The 17,030-nt window shown below is 31.0% G+C and overlaps 1 protein-coding gene across 2 annotated transcripts in view; it reads left to right on the forward strand.

Moving 5' to 3' along the window:
* LOC115213218 (kinesin heavy chain) overlaps window positions 1–17,030 on the forward strand; it is a 71,986-nt gene that overhangs the window by 46,455 nt on the left and 8,501 nt on the right. Inside the window, exons 4-22 of one of the 2 annotated variants that reach the window (XM_029782154.2) lie at window positions 834–938; window positions 1,609–1,657; window positions 2,054–2,109; window positions 2,227–2,314; window positions 2,759–2,883; window positions 3,771–3,875; window positions 4,503–4,651; window positions 5,934–6,082; window positions 7,590–7,762; window positions 8,423–8,698; window positions 10,169–10,318; window positions 10,453–10,644; window positions 11,165–11,282; window positions 11,985–12,159; window positions 13,885–14,047; window positions 14,271–14,342; window positions 15,058–15,171; window positions 15,799–15,935; window positions 16,801–16,904. In XM_029782154.2, the coding sequence (XP_029638014.1) occupies window positions 834–938; window positions 1,609–1,657; window positions 2,054–2,109; window positions 2,227–2,314; window positions 2,759–2,883; window positions 3,771–3,875; window positions 4,503–4,651; window positions 5,934–6,082; window positions 7,590–7,762; window positions 8,423–8,698; window positions 10,169–10,318; window positions 10,453–10,644; window positions 11,165–11,282; window positions 11,985–12,159; window positions 13,885–14,047; window positions 14,271–14,342; window positions 15,058–15,171; window positions 15,799–15,935; window positions 16,801–16,904 (2,500 nt within the window). The remainder of the gene's footprint in view (window positions 1–833; window positions 939–1,608; window positions 1,658–2,053; window positions 2,110–2,226; window positions 2,315–2,758; window positions 2,884–3,770; window positions 3,876–4,502; window positions 4,652–5,933; window positions 6,083–7,589; window positions 7,763–8,422; window positions 8,699–10,168; window positions 10,319–10,452; window positions 10,645–11,164; window positions 11,283–11,984; window positions 12,160–13,884; window positions 14,048–14,270; window positions 14,343–15,057; window positions 15,172–15,798; window positions 15,936–16,800; window positions 16,905–17,030) is intronic. The other variant, XM_029782160.2, reaches the window with a different exon arrangement.

A 17,030-nucleotide genomic window follows, 5' to 3' on the forward strand; every position in this document is an offset into this window, starting at 1 on the left:
CTGGGGTCGATCTAATCGACTGGCCCTTTCCCCAAAAATTTTAGGCTTCATACCTAGAACAGAAAAGATATTGGTACTCAGTATTCATCAACATTTCTATTTAATGTTGTCTACTGTTGTGCATCTTCTGTTCCTCCTCGCACATGTTTTCTCAGTTGATCTGTCAGTATAGAATAACTATTTGGAAATCAAATTTGCAAAGTTTTGCAAATATAGATACATAAATTGCATCGATATGTATTGAGTCTTCATTGATTGTAGATTCCATTGGGAACTGTTTAGCTTGGAATGAGGATTGATCTGACCAATTTTAATATGTAATTATTTATCAGTATTCACTCAAGTTACTCTCCAAAGTTGCTGAGCATAAGTACTGGAAGATTATTTTTTTTAAAGTCATCAACCATATCTTGTTATGTCAATGAGTTGTACCTTGCATATGTTAGCATTTTTGTAGATAGTTATCTCCTTATTTACATTCTTAGTAGTTTGGAAAGAAGGAAGCAGATCCTGATGAACTTTCAAGTAATAATGAAACTAGTTAGATCAGCCTTCATTGTAAATTGTTTAAAAGGCCTTCGTGAGGCCTAATTTCACAGCCACATTAAATCCATATGTACAGGGGCCTCTATATTTTTTACTTTGCCGAATGGATATTTCTGTAATAAAGACTCTATTTCTAGTATTTCAATTAAGTATTCAAATACAAAGTTCCTGCCAACTGCAGTTGGCTTATTAAAAATAGCTGTGAAAAAGTGGTTTATATGTTTAAACAAATTTGATTTTCTTTTGAATTTTATCAATTTATTATGTTCTTTCTTTGAAATTGTTAGGGTGTCCTTGGTAAACCCTCAATGCACGGTATCATTCCACGTATTGTGCAAGATATCTTTAATTACATTTATGGGATGGATGAGAACTTGGAATTTCATATCAAGGTAAGATTCATTTCTCCTACTAATCTAGTTCATTTTGCTTATTAATCAATGTCCAGTCTCAAACTAGGCTTGTATTGTGAGTTGACGTCTGTTGTATCAGAAAAATGTTGACACACAAAGAATGCTTTTCTAAGCATGCAAGATAGAAGCTGATGTATTTCAGACTTGGTGAAAAACCTATCAATATTTTTATGGCTTTTCATGCCATACTATTACTCTTTCAGTGTGCTTGACTTGCTGACTTTCTAATACTTTAATAGAACTCACTAAAGCCAAGTAGTATTTTTTAATGTTATTAAATAATTTTCTCCAGTGTTTATATAAAGGCTCAGAGATGATTAAAATGATATATATCTAAGTGTTTATATTCTAATAGCTCATGCTGAGTTATTTGACAAAAGTGGATACAATTAACTAACATAGCTAATTAAAGATATTGTTGTTACTATTTTCACATATTAGGAACTGTGCAAAATAATTCATCTTAAATTAATATTAATTATAATTTCCTTTATATAGTTTTCATGTATTTATTAAACCTATATCTATGAAACATTGATTTAAAAAGAGAGAACTCTTCCTGTTTACTTACAATAAAATTTACAATATTTATGAAATAATGTTTCTTGAATAATGTGTGTCTAATTTTTTTTTTCTTCATTATTTATAGATTTCATATTATGAAATTTATTTGGACAAAATCAGAGATCTGTTAGATGGTAAATATTAAATGAAAATTTTATATATATTTTGTTGGTGGTTAGATCCTGAGAATGGTTCCCTGACTTTTTGGAACTATTGTTTTGCTTTCATAATATCAAATGGTAAAATTTGTGTGATAGTACTCGTGTGTGTGTGTGTATTATGGATTCTTTTTCTTTCTTGATAATTTCTTAAGCCATTGGTTTTAGTTTATCATAAACAGTTTTTAATAAAAGAAATGAGTTTAACTTCTATTTTTCAATGAAATTTTAATTAGTATTTACTAAAATCATTAATATTTTTTTAATTAAAAATCTTATTCATTAAAAAGGGTGACCCAATTCTTATAAGTTTCTTTGATTTCATCCATGGCTTGTATTTTCATACCTAAAGCTTATCATTTTCCATTTCAGTTACTAAAACTAACCTTTCTGTCCATGAAGACAAAAACCGTGTCCCATATGTTAAGGTATGTGAAAATTTATGCCAAAATTCTCATTTATCCAAATATTTTACCTATCTTATTGAAATTTATATTTTTATTGTATTTTCTAAATTTTGAAATTTATTATCTTTTGTTTTAAAGGGAGCAACAGAGAGATTTGTATCAAGCCCCGAAGAGGTTATGGAGGTCATAGATGAAGGCAAAAACAACAGACACGTAGCTGTGACAAGTAAGTGTACTTACTTTTGAGAGAGCATTAATAGAATAATGATAACTTTTCAATGGATAATAATTCTTGTCATACCATCTGACATATGACTTATTACACCATATATTAGATGTAGTAGGTTACATTCTTGTTATTGTTTTGTATATACATGATTAAGATCTTTTGATGGATTCATCTTTATCTGTTTCAACAAGTGTAAATGGTTTGAAGAAAATGTTAGAATTCAGTTTTATAGTGAGCAAGTATTTTGTGGTGTATGTTTATGCATTAAATTATTTAATTATAACATTTCAAGAATTTGATGGTCTATTAAATATACTCCACTAATTATTTAAATTAGAAAACTTTAAATGATGTTATTAAATATTAATTATCTTATGTATTTTAAATTATTTAGATATTGAATATCCTAATAAAAAAGAAATTAAAACTGTTTTTTTCTAGACATGAATGAACACAGTTCGAGAAGTCACAGTGTTTTCTTGATTAATGTAAAGCAAGAAAATGTAGAAACTCAAAAGAAACTCAGCGGTAAACTTTACCTGGTGGATCTGGCTGGTAGTGAAAAGGTATGTATCTGTGTGTGTACACACACACACACATTGTAACCTTGCTTGTTGTAGACAACAGGTGAGCATTATGCAATTTCTTGCTGATTAACCTGCATAGATGATTTACTTATAGTGAGTAGATATTTGTCCTGTACAGTAACTCACACTCTCCTTCAAATTGATATTACCTGAACAGGTGCACAGTATGCCACACATCAGTTGTTGAAGTGATTGCAGAGAGCGAAATGAAGTGTTTTACTCAAGAACATAATGCACCACCTGGTCCATGATCTTGCAATCTATGCATATATGCATATGAATTAAGTTTCTGCAACACCTTTTGAGTGCTAGGCCTCATGGAGGCAATGACAAATGACTGAGACCTTTGGCAATATACTGTGCTTGAGAAGGAAGATCCACCAAGCCAGGAGAAATTGTAATTGTGACAGATACTGGTATCACACAACTGGCACCAATGCTGGTGGCACATAAAAGCACTGATTACATTCCTGCAGTGGTTAGCATTAGGAAGGGCATCCAGCTGTAGAAACCATGCCAAATCAGACTAAATTCTGATGAAGCAGCTCCCCCTCCCCTTCCCAGCTTACCAGCCCTAGTCACATCATCCAACCCATGCCAGCATGAACAAATGGATGCTAAAGGATGATGATGATGCCCGAAGAATTATAGGTAACCTTTGAGTATTATTTGCTAGAAAAACAGCTGACAATATTTAGAACTGTTATTTTATTTACATTCTATAAGGCTCTCTCTAAATTTGTGTGCGGTGGGGTGGGGATAAACATTTGAACCTGTCAAAAATAGGAATGGCATGAAATGAACAGAACTTTTTATTCTTTTCTTTTTTTTGTTTTATAATTTAAGTTATTTTCTTGCTTTTGTAGGTCAGCAAAACTGGAGCTGAAGGTGCTGTGTTGGATGAAGCCAAAAATATCAATAAATCTCTGTCCGCTTTGGGAAACGTTATATCTGCTTTAGCTGATGGGAATGTAAGTTCCAACTTGCTTTTATTTTGTGTGTGTGTGGTTAGAAACAATGTTATTACTAAGACTTTTCTTCTTTTTCTTTGTTATTATAAACAAAAATAAAATGGCAAGCTGGCAGAATCATCAGCATGCCTAACAACATGCTTAGTGGAATTTTGTTCATCTTTACATTCTGAGTTCAAATTCTACCATGGTCAACTTTGCTTTTCATCCTTTCTGGGTTGATGAAATCAGTACAAGTTGAGTATTGGGGTTCACAAGCCCTGTCCTCCAAAATTTCAGCCCGTGTGCCTATAGTAGGAAGGATTATCAACAAAAATTTATTCAAGTAACCTATTAGTGTTGATACTTGTAATAGTCTCTTTTCTTTTCCTATCCATTCATGTTCAGAGGAGCATTTGCTGTATTTGTCGCTTATTGAATTCCATTGGTACAGTTAAAATGATCAATTACCCTGTCACATAATGGAAGCTCTCCTCCAAATATTTATCACTTTTGACCCTCATCCTCATTACCAGTTTAATTAACTGTTTTTGAATTATTTCAAATGAATAAATTTTCAATGATTGTAAATCTCTCTTTTATTAATACATTTAAAAATGTTTTGCCTTGATCATCTGTTTCTCACAGAAATCACATGTACCATACAGAGATAGTAAATTAACCAGAATTTTGCAAGAAAGTTTGGGTGGTAACGCCCGAACTACAATGGTTATCTGTTGCTCCCCTGCCTCTTATAATGAATCTGAGACAAAATCCACTTTACTTTTTGGTCAAAGGTAAGCAGATATTTACTTTTTTCTTTACCTTTTCTTTTTTTTTGTTTTTACAATTGTAACAATCTGTATTGATTATCAACTAGCTTTTAAACTTCTGAATATTAAGCATGGGAAAACATTTTTTAGTATAGTTGAAAAAAAATTGTACTAGTAATCACATTGATATTGTTTGATGGTAAAGATATTGTTATAAAACTGGACCTACAAAAAGTACCTATTTGAATTCCAATATGTAGAAGAGGAATATCACAAGTTTAGTGAGGATTAGTATTAATGTCAAAATATTTGTCACTGTTTAAAAAGATCAACTTTTTTTTTTCATCTCTAAGATACTGACAGTTGTTATAGTTCTCCCATAAAAAGTATTTGGTATATGAAAATTAGTTTATAACATTCATATGATTGTCTGATGTCCAGTTTTGAGATGCATCACAAGGCATTCAATACTTATAACTCCTCTCAAGGTATAGGCTTACCTTAGATAGTTAATATTTTAGTGTGATTTTAAAACAATAATTTAGGTTTCATGTAACTGAATTTTGATGATTTAAAAAGAATAAACAGCTTCCTTGCCTCTAGAACCACAGAAACTCCCCTAAAATCTAAACAAATAAACTGAAATTATCATTTCTGAGGCCAAGTTATTTTTCACCCTTTTTTCTTTCTTCAAATCAGAATTAGACAAATTGATACTTTAGTGACTATTAGTCATCCAAACTGGTATTAGGGTATTTATAATCTGAGAGCTGAATTGATAAGGTGTCAGATTTTAAACTTAAGAATCCACTGCTAATATCCCATCATGAGCACTAAACAATGTCTGATGGTTACAACACTTCTAAAACAAACATAAAAGTTTCCATACACCGACTTCTAAATCTAAGCCTTCAGCTGGAAGCAATACAGGAATGCAACAGGTTACTTTACAATGCTGATTTTAAAATCTCTTTGTGAGTGTTGCTTTGAAAACAAGAAGATTTGCAAAGCTGACTTGCAGGAGATACATGCAAACAAATGAGTTACACATGCTATATAGAATTTTTATAATTCTCTTTATCTTTCAGTTGGCATAAAATTAAAATGCGGTATTAATCAATAAAAATAATGTTCTAATGTATATGTCACCAAACATTTGCAACACTTGATCAGATACATTTTCATTTTGCTTTCTCTGCTATCGATAATTGTTTAGTGTTGTAAATTCAAGTATTTACATGAATTATGTGATTATTACATATTTTATTTGCAAAATGTAATCTTGTATTTCTTGTGTGTTTGACAGAGCCAAGACAATCAAGAATGTTGTGTCTGTCAATGAAGAATTGACAGCTGATGAATGGAAGAGAAGATATGAGAAGGAAAAAGAAAAATGTACCAAATTGAAGGCTACATTGGCACGGTTAGAGAGTGAATTGCAGAAATGGAGAACTGGTAAGATACATTTTTGTAAAATTTTCTTCTGTTTTGACTTAGAAAATCTTCAGATAATATAAAATCTATTTTAAGAAAAATGTTCAATGATTTATTCAATCTTTATTTAGAATCTGTGTGTATTCATATGCACTTGCTTACTCAACCCATTTGATATTAACTTGTATGAGATCCTCTCTGTTCTATGATTGGGAGCTTCTTATTTTAAATTGCCCATCATTTTTACTAAAAACATCAGCTTAATTATAACAAATTTAGTTATTTTATCAATCCCATCTAAATTCTTTGTTATAGACAGCAGATGAGATACAGAGATTCTCAGAATAGAACACACTTAGTAGCATTCATAAAATATAGGATTATGAAAATGTTCAGCCTTTTTACATTAGTAATAACCTAGAAGCGAGTTATTTCTATTTTCTTCTCTGTTAGCTTCAATTTTTTAAATGTTCATTTCTGTATTTCAAGCTTATACAGTGTATTTTGTCAGTTACATTGATAGAAGCATATATAAGATTTGAATTGTTCTGGTAGGATATCTGTCTAATCACTTGCATAAATTACTAGAAGAATATAAAAAATGTTGCTCATTGATTGAAATATGGGTGTTTCCATGTCTTCTTTCATATTAAATTTGTTTCTCTGAAACTTGTTTACATTTAGAAGAAAAACATTGTCAAAAATCTAAGGTAATTAGAATCTATGTTGGCTTTGAATTCAGTTAACTAAAAAAAATTGTCTTAATTTTAGAAAGGATACAAGTGATAAATTGGCAGCAATAATAAAACGATTAACTAAATTTTCTAAGGTTGAATTTTATCTTATTTTTGGTGTCAATAAAATAAGTTACATACCAGCAGTATGTTGGAATTCATTCATTTCACTACATCCGTCACCTAAAAAATATCTTTGTGCTTAAAAAGACCCATAAATTTTAGAAATTAAAATAATCCTCTTAGCACAAGCTTTCCACTTACCTGATCTACAATCTAGAATTGAAGAGGTTAAGATGTTTTCTGTATAATTTATTCATGGTAGGCATTTAAAAATCATTCTGAATTGTTCAAAAACAGAATATTAAACTGGTAGAACATGTAGTGCTTTTCTCATTGTAGACTTCAAATCATAGTAATGCACTTATTTATATTGTATATGATATTTGTTTATGGTGTTTAAATTGCCTTGATACTCTTAGTAACTAACCACTCATTTTATAAAGATGCTGTAGTACAGTTAAAAAACAAACTAGATTTTTAAGAAAGGCATTGACATGCCCTCCGTAGAGTGATTAGGTAACACAATTGCCTGGTGAGTGATATATATGTATAGATTGGGAGTCCTGTCAGTAGGTCTCTTCTTCATTTGTTTTAAATTAGTGCCTATGATATTTAATCTTATCTTAATTTTGTTCATTTGATACTAATAAATAAAAAATCAACTTATTCAGCTATGAATGAAAAAAACAATTAGTAATAAATTTATATGTTTATATGTGATCTTGTTTTAGGTCAACCTGTATCTGTTGATGACCAAGTTGATCTGAAAGCAGATATTCCTGCAGAGTCTCCTGCTACCAGCACAACCAGCCTAGCTGGAAATATGGTTGTATCTATGAATGAAGGTGATCGTAGCCAATTAGAAGAAGAACGATTGAAGCTGTACCAACAACTTGACGATAAAGTAAATTTGTTTATACTTTTATTTTACCCTGTACTTATTACCAGCACAACATGCTAGCAGTTGTTTTGTATGTTAGTTTTATGAAATCTGAAAATTTTGTATCTTATAAGGTCTAAACACATGCACAGAGTGTGGTTATTATACATTTGGGTTTTATTTATTTTATTGTTATATGATATTAACAACAAAATCTAATAAGTAGTAAAACAGTGAAAAAATATATTTCTGTTTATTGTTAATGATTTCTCTTCCAAAATAGCACAGTTTTTTATATACAAAGTGTAAAATAAAAGCATTAACAAATGCACATATAAATAAATTTGTATTTGTTAAGTGGAATGATGTTTATTTAGATGTTCTAGATAAATGGGTGGAAAGAGAATTCTTCATTCAATCTAACTATTGTACTTTGATAATAACTAAAGTAAAAGTGATTTTAATTTTTGGATAATATGAAATAAATTAAATCAAACTCAGTTTATAAATTTTTATGATTGTAAAAGGCATAAATTATGCAAATGTGATTAGGAGTGCTGCTGCTGATAGTTTTTGTTGAACAATTTAATTACTGCTACATGGATATTAGATTACTTTAATAGGCTAATGGGTTGATGTGTAAACTATTTCAATGGCTAGTAAAATTGAACTATTTTAATGCAGGATGATGAGATCAACAACCAATCTCAGTTAATAGAGAAACTAAATGAACAGATGATGGAACAGGAAGAATTAATTTCTCAGTCTCGTAAAGACTATGAAAATCTACAGCAAGAAATGTCACGTATTCAATCTGATAATGAATCTGCTAAAGATGAAGTGAAAGAAGTCTTGCAAGCTCTTGAAGAGTTGGCTATGAATTATGATCAAAAATCTCAAGAGGTTGAGAATAAAAATAAAGAAAATGAAAATCTTAGTGATGAACTTAGCCAGAAGCTGGTGAGTTATTGCATTTCCTGAAGATTATTATTTGTTGTTGTTGTTGTTATTATTATTATTTCAGATTTTATTGCATAATTTTCAGTTTTATATTTTGATATTAAACCTGAAAATTGGGAATTTGAGCAGAAAAAGGAAATAAAGTTTACAATTAGAAATATTCTGACATAAATGCAGCAGTCAGAGTTAATTTATTCAAATTGGAGATAGTCTGTCAAATAACTCTGAGAATTCATTCTAGTTTATAGAAATTATATAAATGGAAACAAAGTTATTTGACTTTAGGAAAGCCTCCAAAACTTGTTTCTTCATATTATGATGGCGATAATAGTATTGAATTTAAGGCGATGAGCTAGCATAGTTATTATCATAGCAGGCAAAATGCTTACTGGTATTTTATTCACCTTCCCATTCTGGGTTCAAATTCCGTCAAAGTCAACTTTGCCTTTTGGAGTTGATAAAATAAGTACCAGTTGAGTTTTGGGGTCAGTATAATCAACTTACCCCATCCCCTGAAGTTGCTAGCCTTGTGCCAAAATTTGAAATCAATGATAGTATAGAATTTTCATAATAGACACTGGTATGAATGTTTGGGTAGGAAGCTTTCTTCCCAACCTTGAGGTCTTGTGTTCAGTTCCACTGTGCAGCACCTTGCCAACAAAGCCTTGTGAGTGGATTTGATACACAGAAACTGAAAGAAGCCCATTTTATATGTGTGTATGTCTTTGTTATTGTGTAGTGTTTGTCCTGAGATTGCCACTTGACAACCAGTGTTGGTTTGCTTACTTCTCCATAACTTAGCAGTTCATCAAAGAAGATCATTAGAATAAGTAACAGACTTAAAAAGTAAGTCTAAGCCCTTCAGCATGGCTACAATCTAATGACTGAATCAAGTAAAAAATAAAAGATAAGTCTTCATTCTGATGGGAAGTAGGACATTGCTGTGCGCAGTTTGTTCTCCCCAAAAAACTGGGCTTTACTTACAATTGAATGAGACATGCCATCTTCAGAATAGTTCCCTCCACTTTTGATACACTGCTACCAGCATTTTTTTTTCAGTTTTGAAACACCCAAACATTTTCAAGAATAGTGTACAGTTCTTGTAGCAAATTTGTCATAGGGAAAATAAACAAAATTTGTTTAACTGACCATCAGCCTTGTTGAGGTTTTCATAAGTAACGTTTTCTTTTTTATTTATTTTATAATTAAGCCTAAATTATCCAGTGCATTTTTTCTAAGATGATAGGTGGGATTTAGGAAATTTGACTGTGATTTCTAGTGGGTTGAGCAGCTGTATTGAGGTTCTCTCATTGGCTCAGTAAGTTAGTATTAGGTCAATGGAACAGATACATTCACTAAGAATATTGTAGTAAAAGATATTGACTTTTTTTTTTTTTTGCTTTGTGTCTTATAATGCTTTGGCTCTTGTAAACTTATTTGTTACAAAAACCTCATAATATCTCCTTTTAGAGCACATTGAATAGCTTACAGAATGAATTGGATCAATTGAAAGATTCTTCAATGCACCATAGGAAACGAGTCACTGATATGATGATTAATTTATTGAAAGACCTTGGTGATATCGGTGCTATTGTTGGAGGCAATGCAGCTGAAACTAAAGTAAGTATTTATAAATCTCTTTACAATTTGATGACCTTACATAGATTTGGGTAGACTTTTAAACCTGATATTTCCACAATTTTTTACTCCAAAATGTTACTGCTGTTTATATATTTTCATCATATTCCTTTCAGCCAACTGCAGGTTCTGGAGAAAAGATTGAAGAAGAGTTCACTGTTGCTCGCTTATATATCAGCAAGATGAAATCTGAAGTTAAAACTTTAGTCAGTCGGAATTCTCAACTTGAGAATTACCAGCAAGATACATTGAAGAAAATGGAAGAAAGTGAAAAAGAATTGTCTAATTGCAGATTACTTATCCAACAGGTAAATTTTTTTTATCTGTTGATTCTTTGTGTTTTATCCTTAGTTGATTGCTTTGCTTGCAACTACTCTACATTTTGTTGCTATAACAATTTTGATGAGTTAGCAGGAAAGAATGAGGCTCCTTTGGATTTTTTGAGTAACTTTAGTATTTTGGTTGAGGGAAGGGAGCTGAGAGTTCTGATCCAACATTGTTTATTCTTTTAAAAACAAAAAGGGCTTTAATAAACTCAGACCTTTTGCATGAGAACTTTAAACTGAAACTATTTTTAATTTACCTAACTTGTAAAGTAGTGTAGAATTAGCTAATCTGTAACTTTGAATTATAACCTCTCTAGTTATGAATATAAGCTGTGTTACTAGATTTTTCTTAGATGTCATTAAACTATTATTATTATTGCTATAATTTATATTTTAATATTCTTTTGTTCATTGTTTGACATTAGTATTGAGAAAAATGATATTGTAAACTATAATGGTATTTGATGGTATCTAATCTGTTAGTATTTATATTTCTTTGTAGCATGAAGCGAAGATGGTTACACTCCAAGAGACCATCAAAGATGCTGAAAATAAAAGGAGAACAATGGAGGAAAATGTTGACTCACTCAATGAAGAGTATGCTAAACTGAAAGCACAAGGTATGAGCCATGAAATATTGTTTTTATGTCATTATAAAAGATTTCCTGAATCTTGTACTACCTGATTTTCATTGGTACAAGTGAAAAAATTAATTCTTCATGAGAAATAATTTCATTTTGAAATCAAATGATTGAACCAAACAGGAAACAAAAGAAAATGCAAAATAGAACTATAACTCTTTGATCTTGAGAATTATTTTGGTGATGCCTTAGGAGATTAAGCATGACATATTATTATTTGTGTAATTAGGAAGTGACATAATAATTTTTCTTCATTTTAGTTTGTGTTTAGCTTGTTAGTTTACTTTTACACTTTAAATTTCATCTAATTATAATATATTGTTATATAAAGTTATCTAATTATGACATCTTTATTCAAATATTCATATATGAAACTCATTTGACTAAGTGTAGTCAAGGTTGAATTTAAAAGCAAATCATGTGGAACAAATATGATAAAAATTAGCAAATGCATTTCACTGTTGAAAAAGAAATTTTGAAATGACTCACCTATGATGTTTATTCAGTTATTAAGAATATACAAATAGATAAAAGCTAATGATTACATACTGGAGTATTTTTGTAGGTAGTTCTAAGCTTCAAATGTGTTCAGGGTGTTCTTTAAAAAAAATGTAAATTTTGGATGCAGTGATGAAGTCTGCAATCTTTTGATATTATTTTACATATTTGCTTATATTTTAGAACAAATGCATTTATCTGCATTAAATGAGCGAGAAAAGGAAAGTAGTGCAGCAAGTGAAACACGTGAAGTTCTTGAGAAACAGATGGAGATGCATCGTGAACAACATCAAAAGCAGTTGCAATCCCTACGTGACAAAATTGCAGAAAAACAAGCTACTGTTGATGATCTCAAAGAGTATGTTATTTTTTCATTTTATTCTGGCTTTTCAGCAATAGGTCTTGTCCCTAGCAAAACTAAAGAGCCTTCTTTTCTATGTTGTCTTGTCCCTGCTAGATAGAACTGAGTCATCAAAAGAGGCCTGCAAGGGGGCAAAACAGGAACAAATTAATGGGAAAAAAACCAGAATCATAGATGTGAGAAGTTGATTCAGTAGTAAGACTAAAAGAAGAGAGAGTGGTGAACAGCTGCCTGGTGATTTTGTGGTAATAAGATTTGATAGAAACACCATGAGCAGCAGGATGGGAGAAGGAAAAGAGTGATAGAAGATGAAGTAATGTGAAACCATGATATTATAACATTGGGTGATGATGAGAGAATAGCCTTGGTGGATGTCACTAATGGCTGATGGAGGAGTGAACAATGAGAGGGTGAGTGACAGCTAGCAATAAAAAAAAAAGTGATGATTGCGAGACATGTGAATGAGAGATAAAAATGTAATGATGGGAGGAGGAAGGCAGCATATGGAGATTAAATATGAACATACTGGTCAAGAGAGACTCAAATGTAAATATACATCCCAATCCTTATCTTTACATTCATTCTTTCCCAAGTTTATATAAATTGTTCAGGTCCTGCACTGTGTTTCATCACAGATTGCAGTACCTGGTTATTTCTATTATGAGGCGCAGTCTCTTGGGGATCAATTTTCACCACTTTGTTCTATGTTTTCCCTGATTTTACACAGATTTCATCCACATATAGTGCTTGGTACTTGTTTAAGCAACTGGCATCCTCCATGTGATTCACATACCTGTGCCAGTGTTGACTTCTCTTTTGTACCCTATGTATGATTCCTCTTATATCCAGTTTTTCTCTCTGCTTATTGTGCTCCACTATTCATGTGCACTAACAGTGAAGCATGATTACTCCATCTCTTTTCAACCATGACAAATTTTGTGCATTCAAAGGCAAGATCACAGTTCCTACGGAAGTGTCATATTGATTGCCTTTCGCTCTGGAAGAAACCTTTTGTTTATCAACAGAAGTAACTGTCCCCTAAACTTTTTTCAACTCCTTTTATTCTAGCAACTATGCTTTCAGAATTAGGTCATCTTGCTAATGAAAGCGATCAGCCACTTCAGTGGAGCCTTCACAGCATTTGAAGAATTTATCTCTCTCTTGTGTATCTGCTTTCACCAACAGCCTGTCTGTAACCCACTGTGTCTCTTGTCCATACTTGACAAGGGTTGTACTGTATGGCAATCCTATCTGTTTCATAGTAGGATCTGTCAGTTTAAAGTCTCTTTTAAACATCTCCTTCCCTTTGTTGCTGTTTATGACTGCTACACCTTCCTTTACTATCTAATTGATCAAGCAATGACTAGTGCACAACCTACTTCAGGTATTTTAAGCATCTCAATAACTCTTCCTGGTTGATTTAATTAATTCCCTATCTTCATATCCTAAAATTTTGCTTTTGACAGTATAGTTGTCATCATCAATGGCTAGGGCCTTTGTTGGGTCTACTTGGGACATGCACTCTCTCATATAAGCATTCTCCTCATTTAACAACCTCTCATGATAACATTTCAATACCTCTTTCATTTGACTGTTAAGCAAACTTTATTGCCCTGGACAATATTGTTTGCTTAACAGTTACATTTCAAATAATTACATTAAAATGTATGTTTCATTATCTGGTTATCTATATTATATAAATATATTTCTTATATTTTGTAGTTCCAATCAAAAACTAACTCTCGCTCTAGAGAAACTCCAAGCTGATTATAATAAATTGAAGCAAGAAGAGGTTGAAAAGTCTGCTAAATTAGCTGATCTGTCATTGCAAATCGATCGCCGAGAACAAGCTAAACAAGATCTGAAAGGTCTTGAAGAAACTGTGGTATGTAGAAAAATCTATAAAGAACTTTTTACTTCTATACTTAATATGAGAATACAAAATTATCAGAAATGTCAATATTAAGTTTAACTTAACTTTTCTTTATAAAGATTTTAAAATGTATTGGATTTTGCTTTTTGAAAATATGGTTTTACAGTTTTGTATTATAAGTGTATATTAAGATTTTGACTTGTCAGTGACATTTCTTTGTTTAAAATGTTTTCAGGCCAAAGAGCTACAAACTCTGCATAACCTTAGAAAATTGTTTGTGCAAGATCTCCAGAACAAAGTCAAAAAGGTAAGAATTTCTATCAAGTTCAAATATTTAAATTTATTTATTTAGCTGTTTTATGGACATTTTTGTGTCTGTAAAAAAAATGAGAAAGGTAAAACCTAAAATTTTAATGCTATTGAAAACAATATCATTTACTGCATATTGATTATTCTCATTGCCATCGCAAGTATTTCAATTGCCATGGCTTAATAAATGTTATATTGCCAAAGTCCTCCATCAATAGTTAACTAGGTTGTGGAGAATGGGTGTGATGATAATTTACTATTTTGTTATTGATATTCATTCTTACTTAATATTAAATGGTATTTCAGCAACTGTTGCTGAATAAGCAGAACCAAAAGGAATAGTTAATCTACAGTTGATTATATTACATTTTTGTATTTACCACTTCACTAACAACTGTTCAAAACCATTAGATCAATTTGATTTTCTGTATTTAGGGTGGCTTGACATAATTATTTTTCTAATATTTATGCTAAATTCATTATGAATTTTAATCATTTTAACTATAATTAGTTGTGATTTCTTGTCTTTTCTATTAGTTGTTCAATTAGTTGTTTTTTGTGGATTTTTAAAAAATTCTAATGAGCTTTTGTGGGTACATAATTGTAAGCTGGTCATTTATATTGGTGAGTTGTAGAAATTGGGAACCATAATGACATTTACACTATTTATGAAGTCTATTAGATTTTTCAATTTTTGTCATTTTGTTTTTCAGTCATGTAGCAAGGCTGATGATGATGATGAAGACACTGGAGGTAATGCAGCTCAGAAACAGAAGATCTCATTCTTAGAAAGCAACCTTGAACAACTAACCAAGGTTCACAAACAGGTGAATGCTCTCTATATATTTAAGTTTTTTTCTTTAATGCATTGTTAAATAGAAGTTAAAGCTACTGTAATCTGCCTTCAGTCATATTTGTTTAAATAGAAATGATGGGGGAAATAATTTAGTCTGAACCAAGAACTTAAGTAGTTTATTAACGATAAACTAGTACAAGTGCCAGGTTCTTTTTTTTTTTCTTTTTTTTTCCTTAAAATAACTTAATTTGCTTTAAAGTATATAATCCAGAGCTAACCATCGGATACAGGAACTTTTTTTTTTTATATAATTTCTTTTTGAGGATTAGCTTAACTCTTTTGATACCAACCCAGTTGAAACTGCCTCTGGCTCTGTAGTACAAATGTCTTGTTTTCAAAAGTTCTGAATTAAAATCTTCCACCAAACCTTAGTCACAATTTATGTTCCTAACACTAGCTTAATGATGGCTAAGTTATTTTACTGAATTCTTTGTTATATCTAAAATTAATTGAAAGAAACACAGAGCATCTCAACAGAAATATGGTAACAAAAGAGTTAATTATCTAACTTGAATATTTCATTAATATATTTGCTTTCCTCTATATTATTGAAATTTAAGACTTAAATAATCCTAACAAACTTTTAATTATTGTTCAGCTTGTTCGAGACAATGCTGATTTACGCTGTGAGTTGCCCAAGCTGGAGAAACGGTTACGTGCTACTATGGAGCGGGTCAAGTCTCTAGAGTCTGCTCTCAAGGATGCAAAAGAAGGCGCTATGAGAGACAGAAAAAGGTAACACTACCTCTGTTTTGTGATGTTGTTTTTTGTGTGCACTAAATTTTCTCTAAAGTAACTAGATATTCTCAATATAATAGCTTAGAATTATTAGTTATAATTATAACATGTCACTATGATTAATTAAAAATATAGAATTGAAAATTTAAACCTGATACTATAAATATTCATTGCTAGTATTAACTGGATGCTTCCTGAGTTTCATTTAAGAAATACATTGTTTTTCTTTATTTTGTGTGTTATTTGCATTTTGTATCAATTTTTTTCAAACAATGTTGTTATGAATTGCATGAAATAATGGTATTGCTGATTATGATATAAATGGTAGTGAATTTTGAGAGTTCTAGATCTAATTAGTTTACAAAGAACTACAACTTAAAAAGAAAAATGCCAAAGCAAATTCGAATAGGAAGGGAATCGTTTCTTAGTAAAATCAGCCAATAAGTTATGCAATTCTCCTTATAGTCACTGCAGATAGATATAAAATGTTAATATATATTATTAATTTTACATTCATCTAATATTTATACTATATATAGATAGATCTCCTGAATAGCTTTTGTGCGCCTAAAATATCACTTTTTATTTGGGCTCTTCTATAAACTCTGACACAGTCTACTCGTTGTAACTCAATTCAATGAAAGCTTTTGCCTGAAGTCGGCTGGATATTTTGAAAGATGAATAGATTTAGGAATTTTGTCAAAGGAAACAGTCTTGAAATTGGTAAGTTACCAGTTTTTTGAAAGACTACACATGGATAGCTTTAGTCCTAGATTTCCTGATGAACATAACTTTATTGCAGGTATTTAATCTATTTTTCAAAGTATTTGGAAACAGCAATACTATTTTGTATTTGAATTAGCAATATCACCTTTACCAACGGCAGGTACCAGCATGAGGTGGATAGGATCAAAGAAGCTGTTCGCCAGAAAAACCTTGCACGCAGAGGACATGCTGCTCAAATAGGTAAGTCTAAGATTTGTGAAAATGTTTGACTTGGTTTTATGTTAAGGTAGCACATAGTTTTGCTACTGTTAACTCTGGGTGATTTTACCCATTATTGGATTCCTGTCTTTTTTTCTTTTTTTGATG

This window comes from Octopus sinensis, linkage group LG1 (genome assembly GCF_006345805.1).
Source record: "Octopus sinensis linkage group LG1, ASM634580v1, whole genome shotgun sequence".
Taxonomy (NCBI): domain Eukaryota; kingdom Metazoa; phylum Mollusca; class Cephalopoda; order Octopoda; family Octopodidae; genus Octopus; species Octopus sinensis.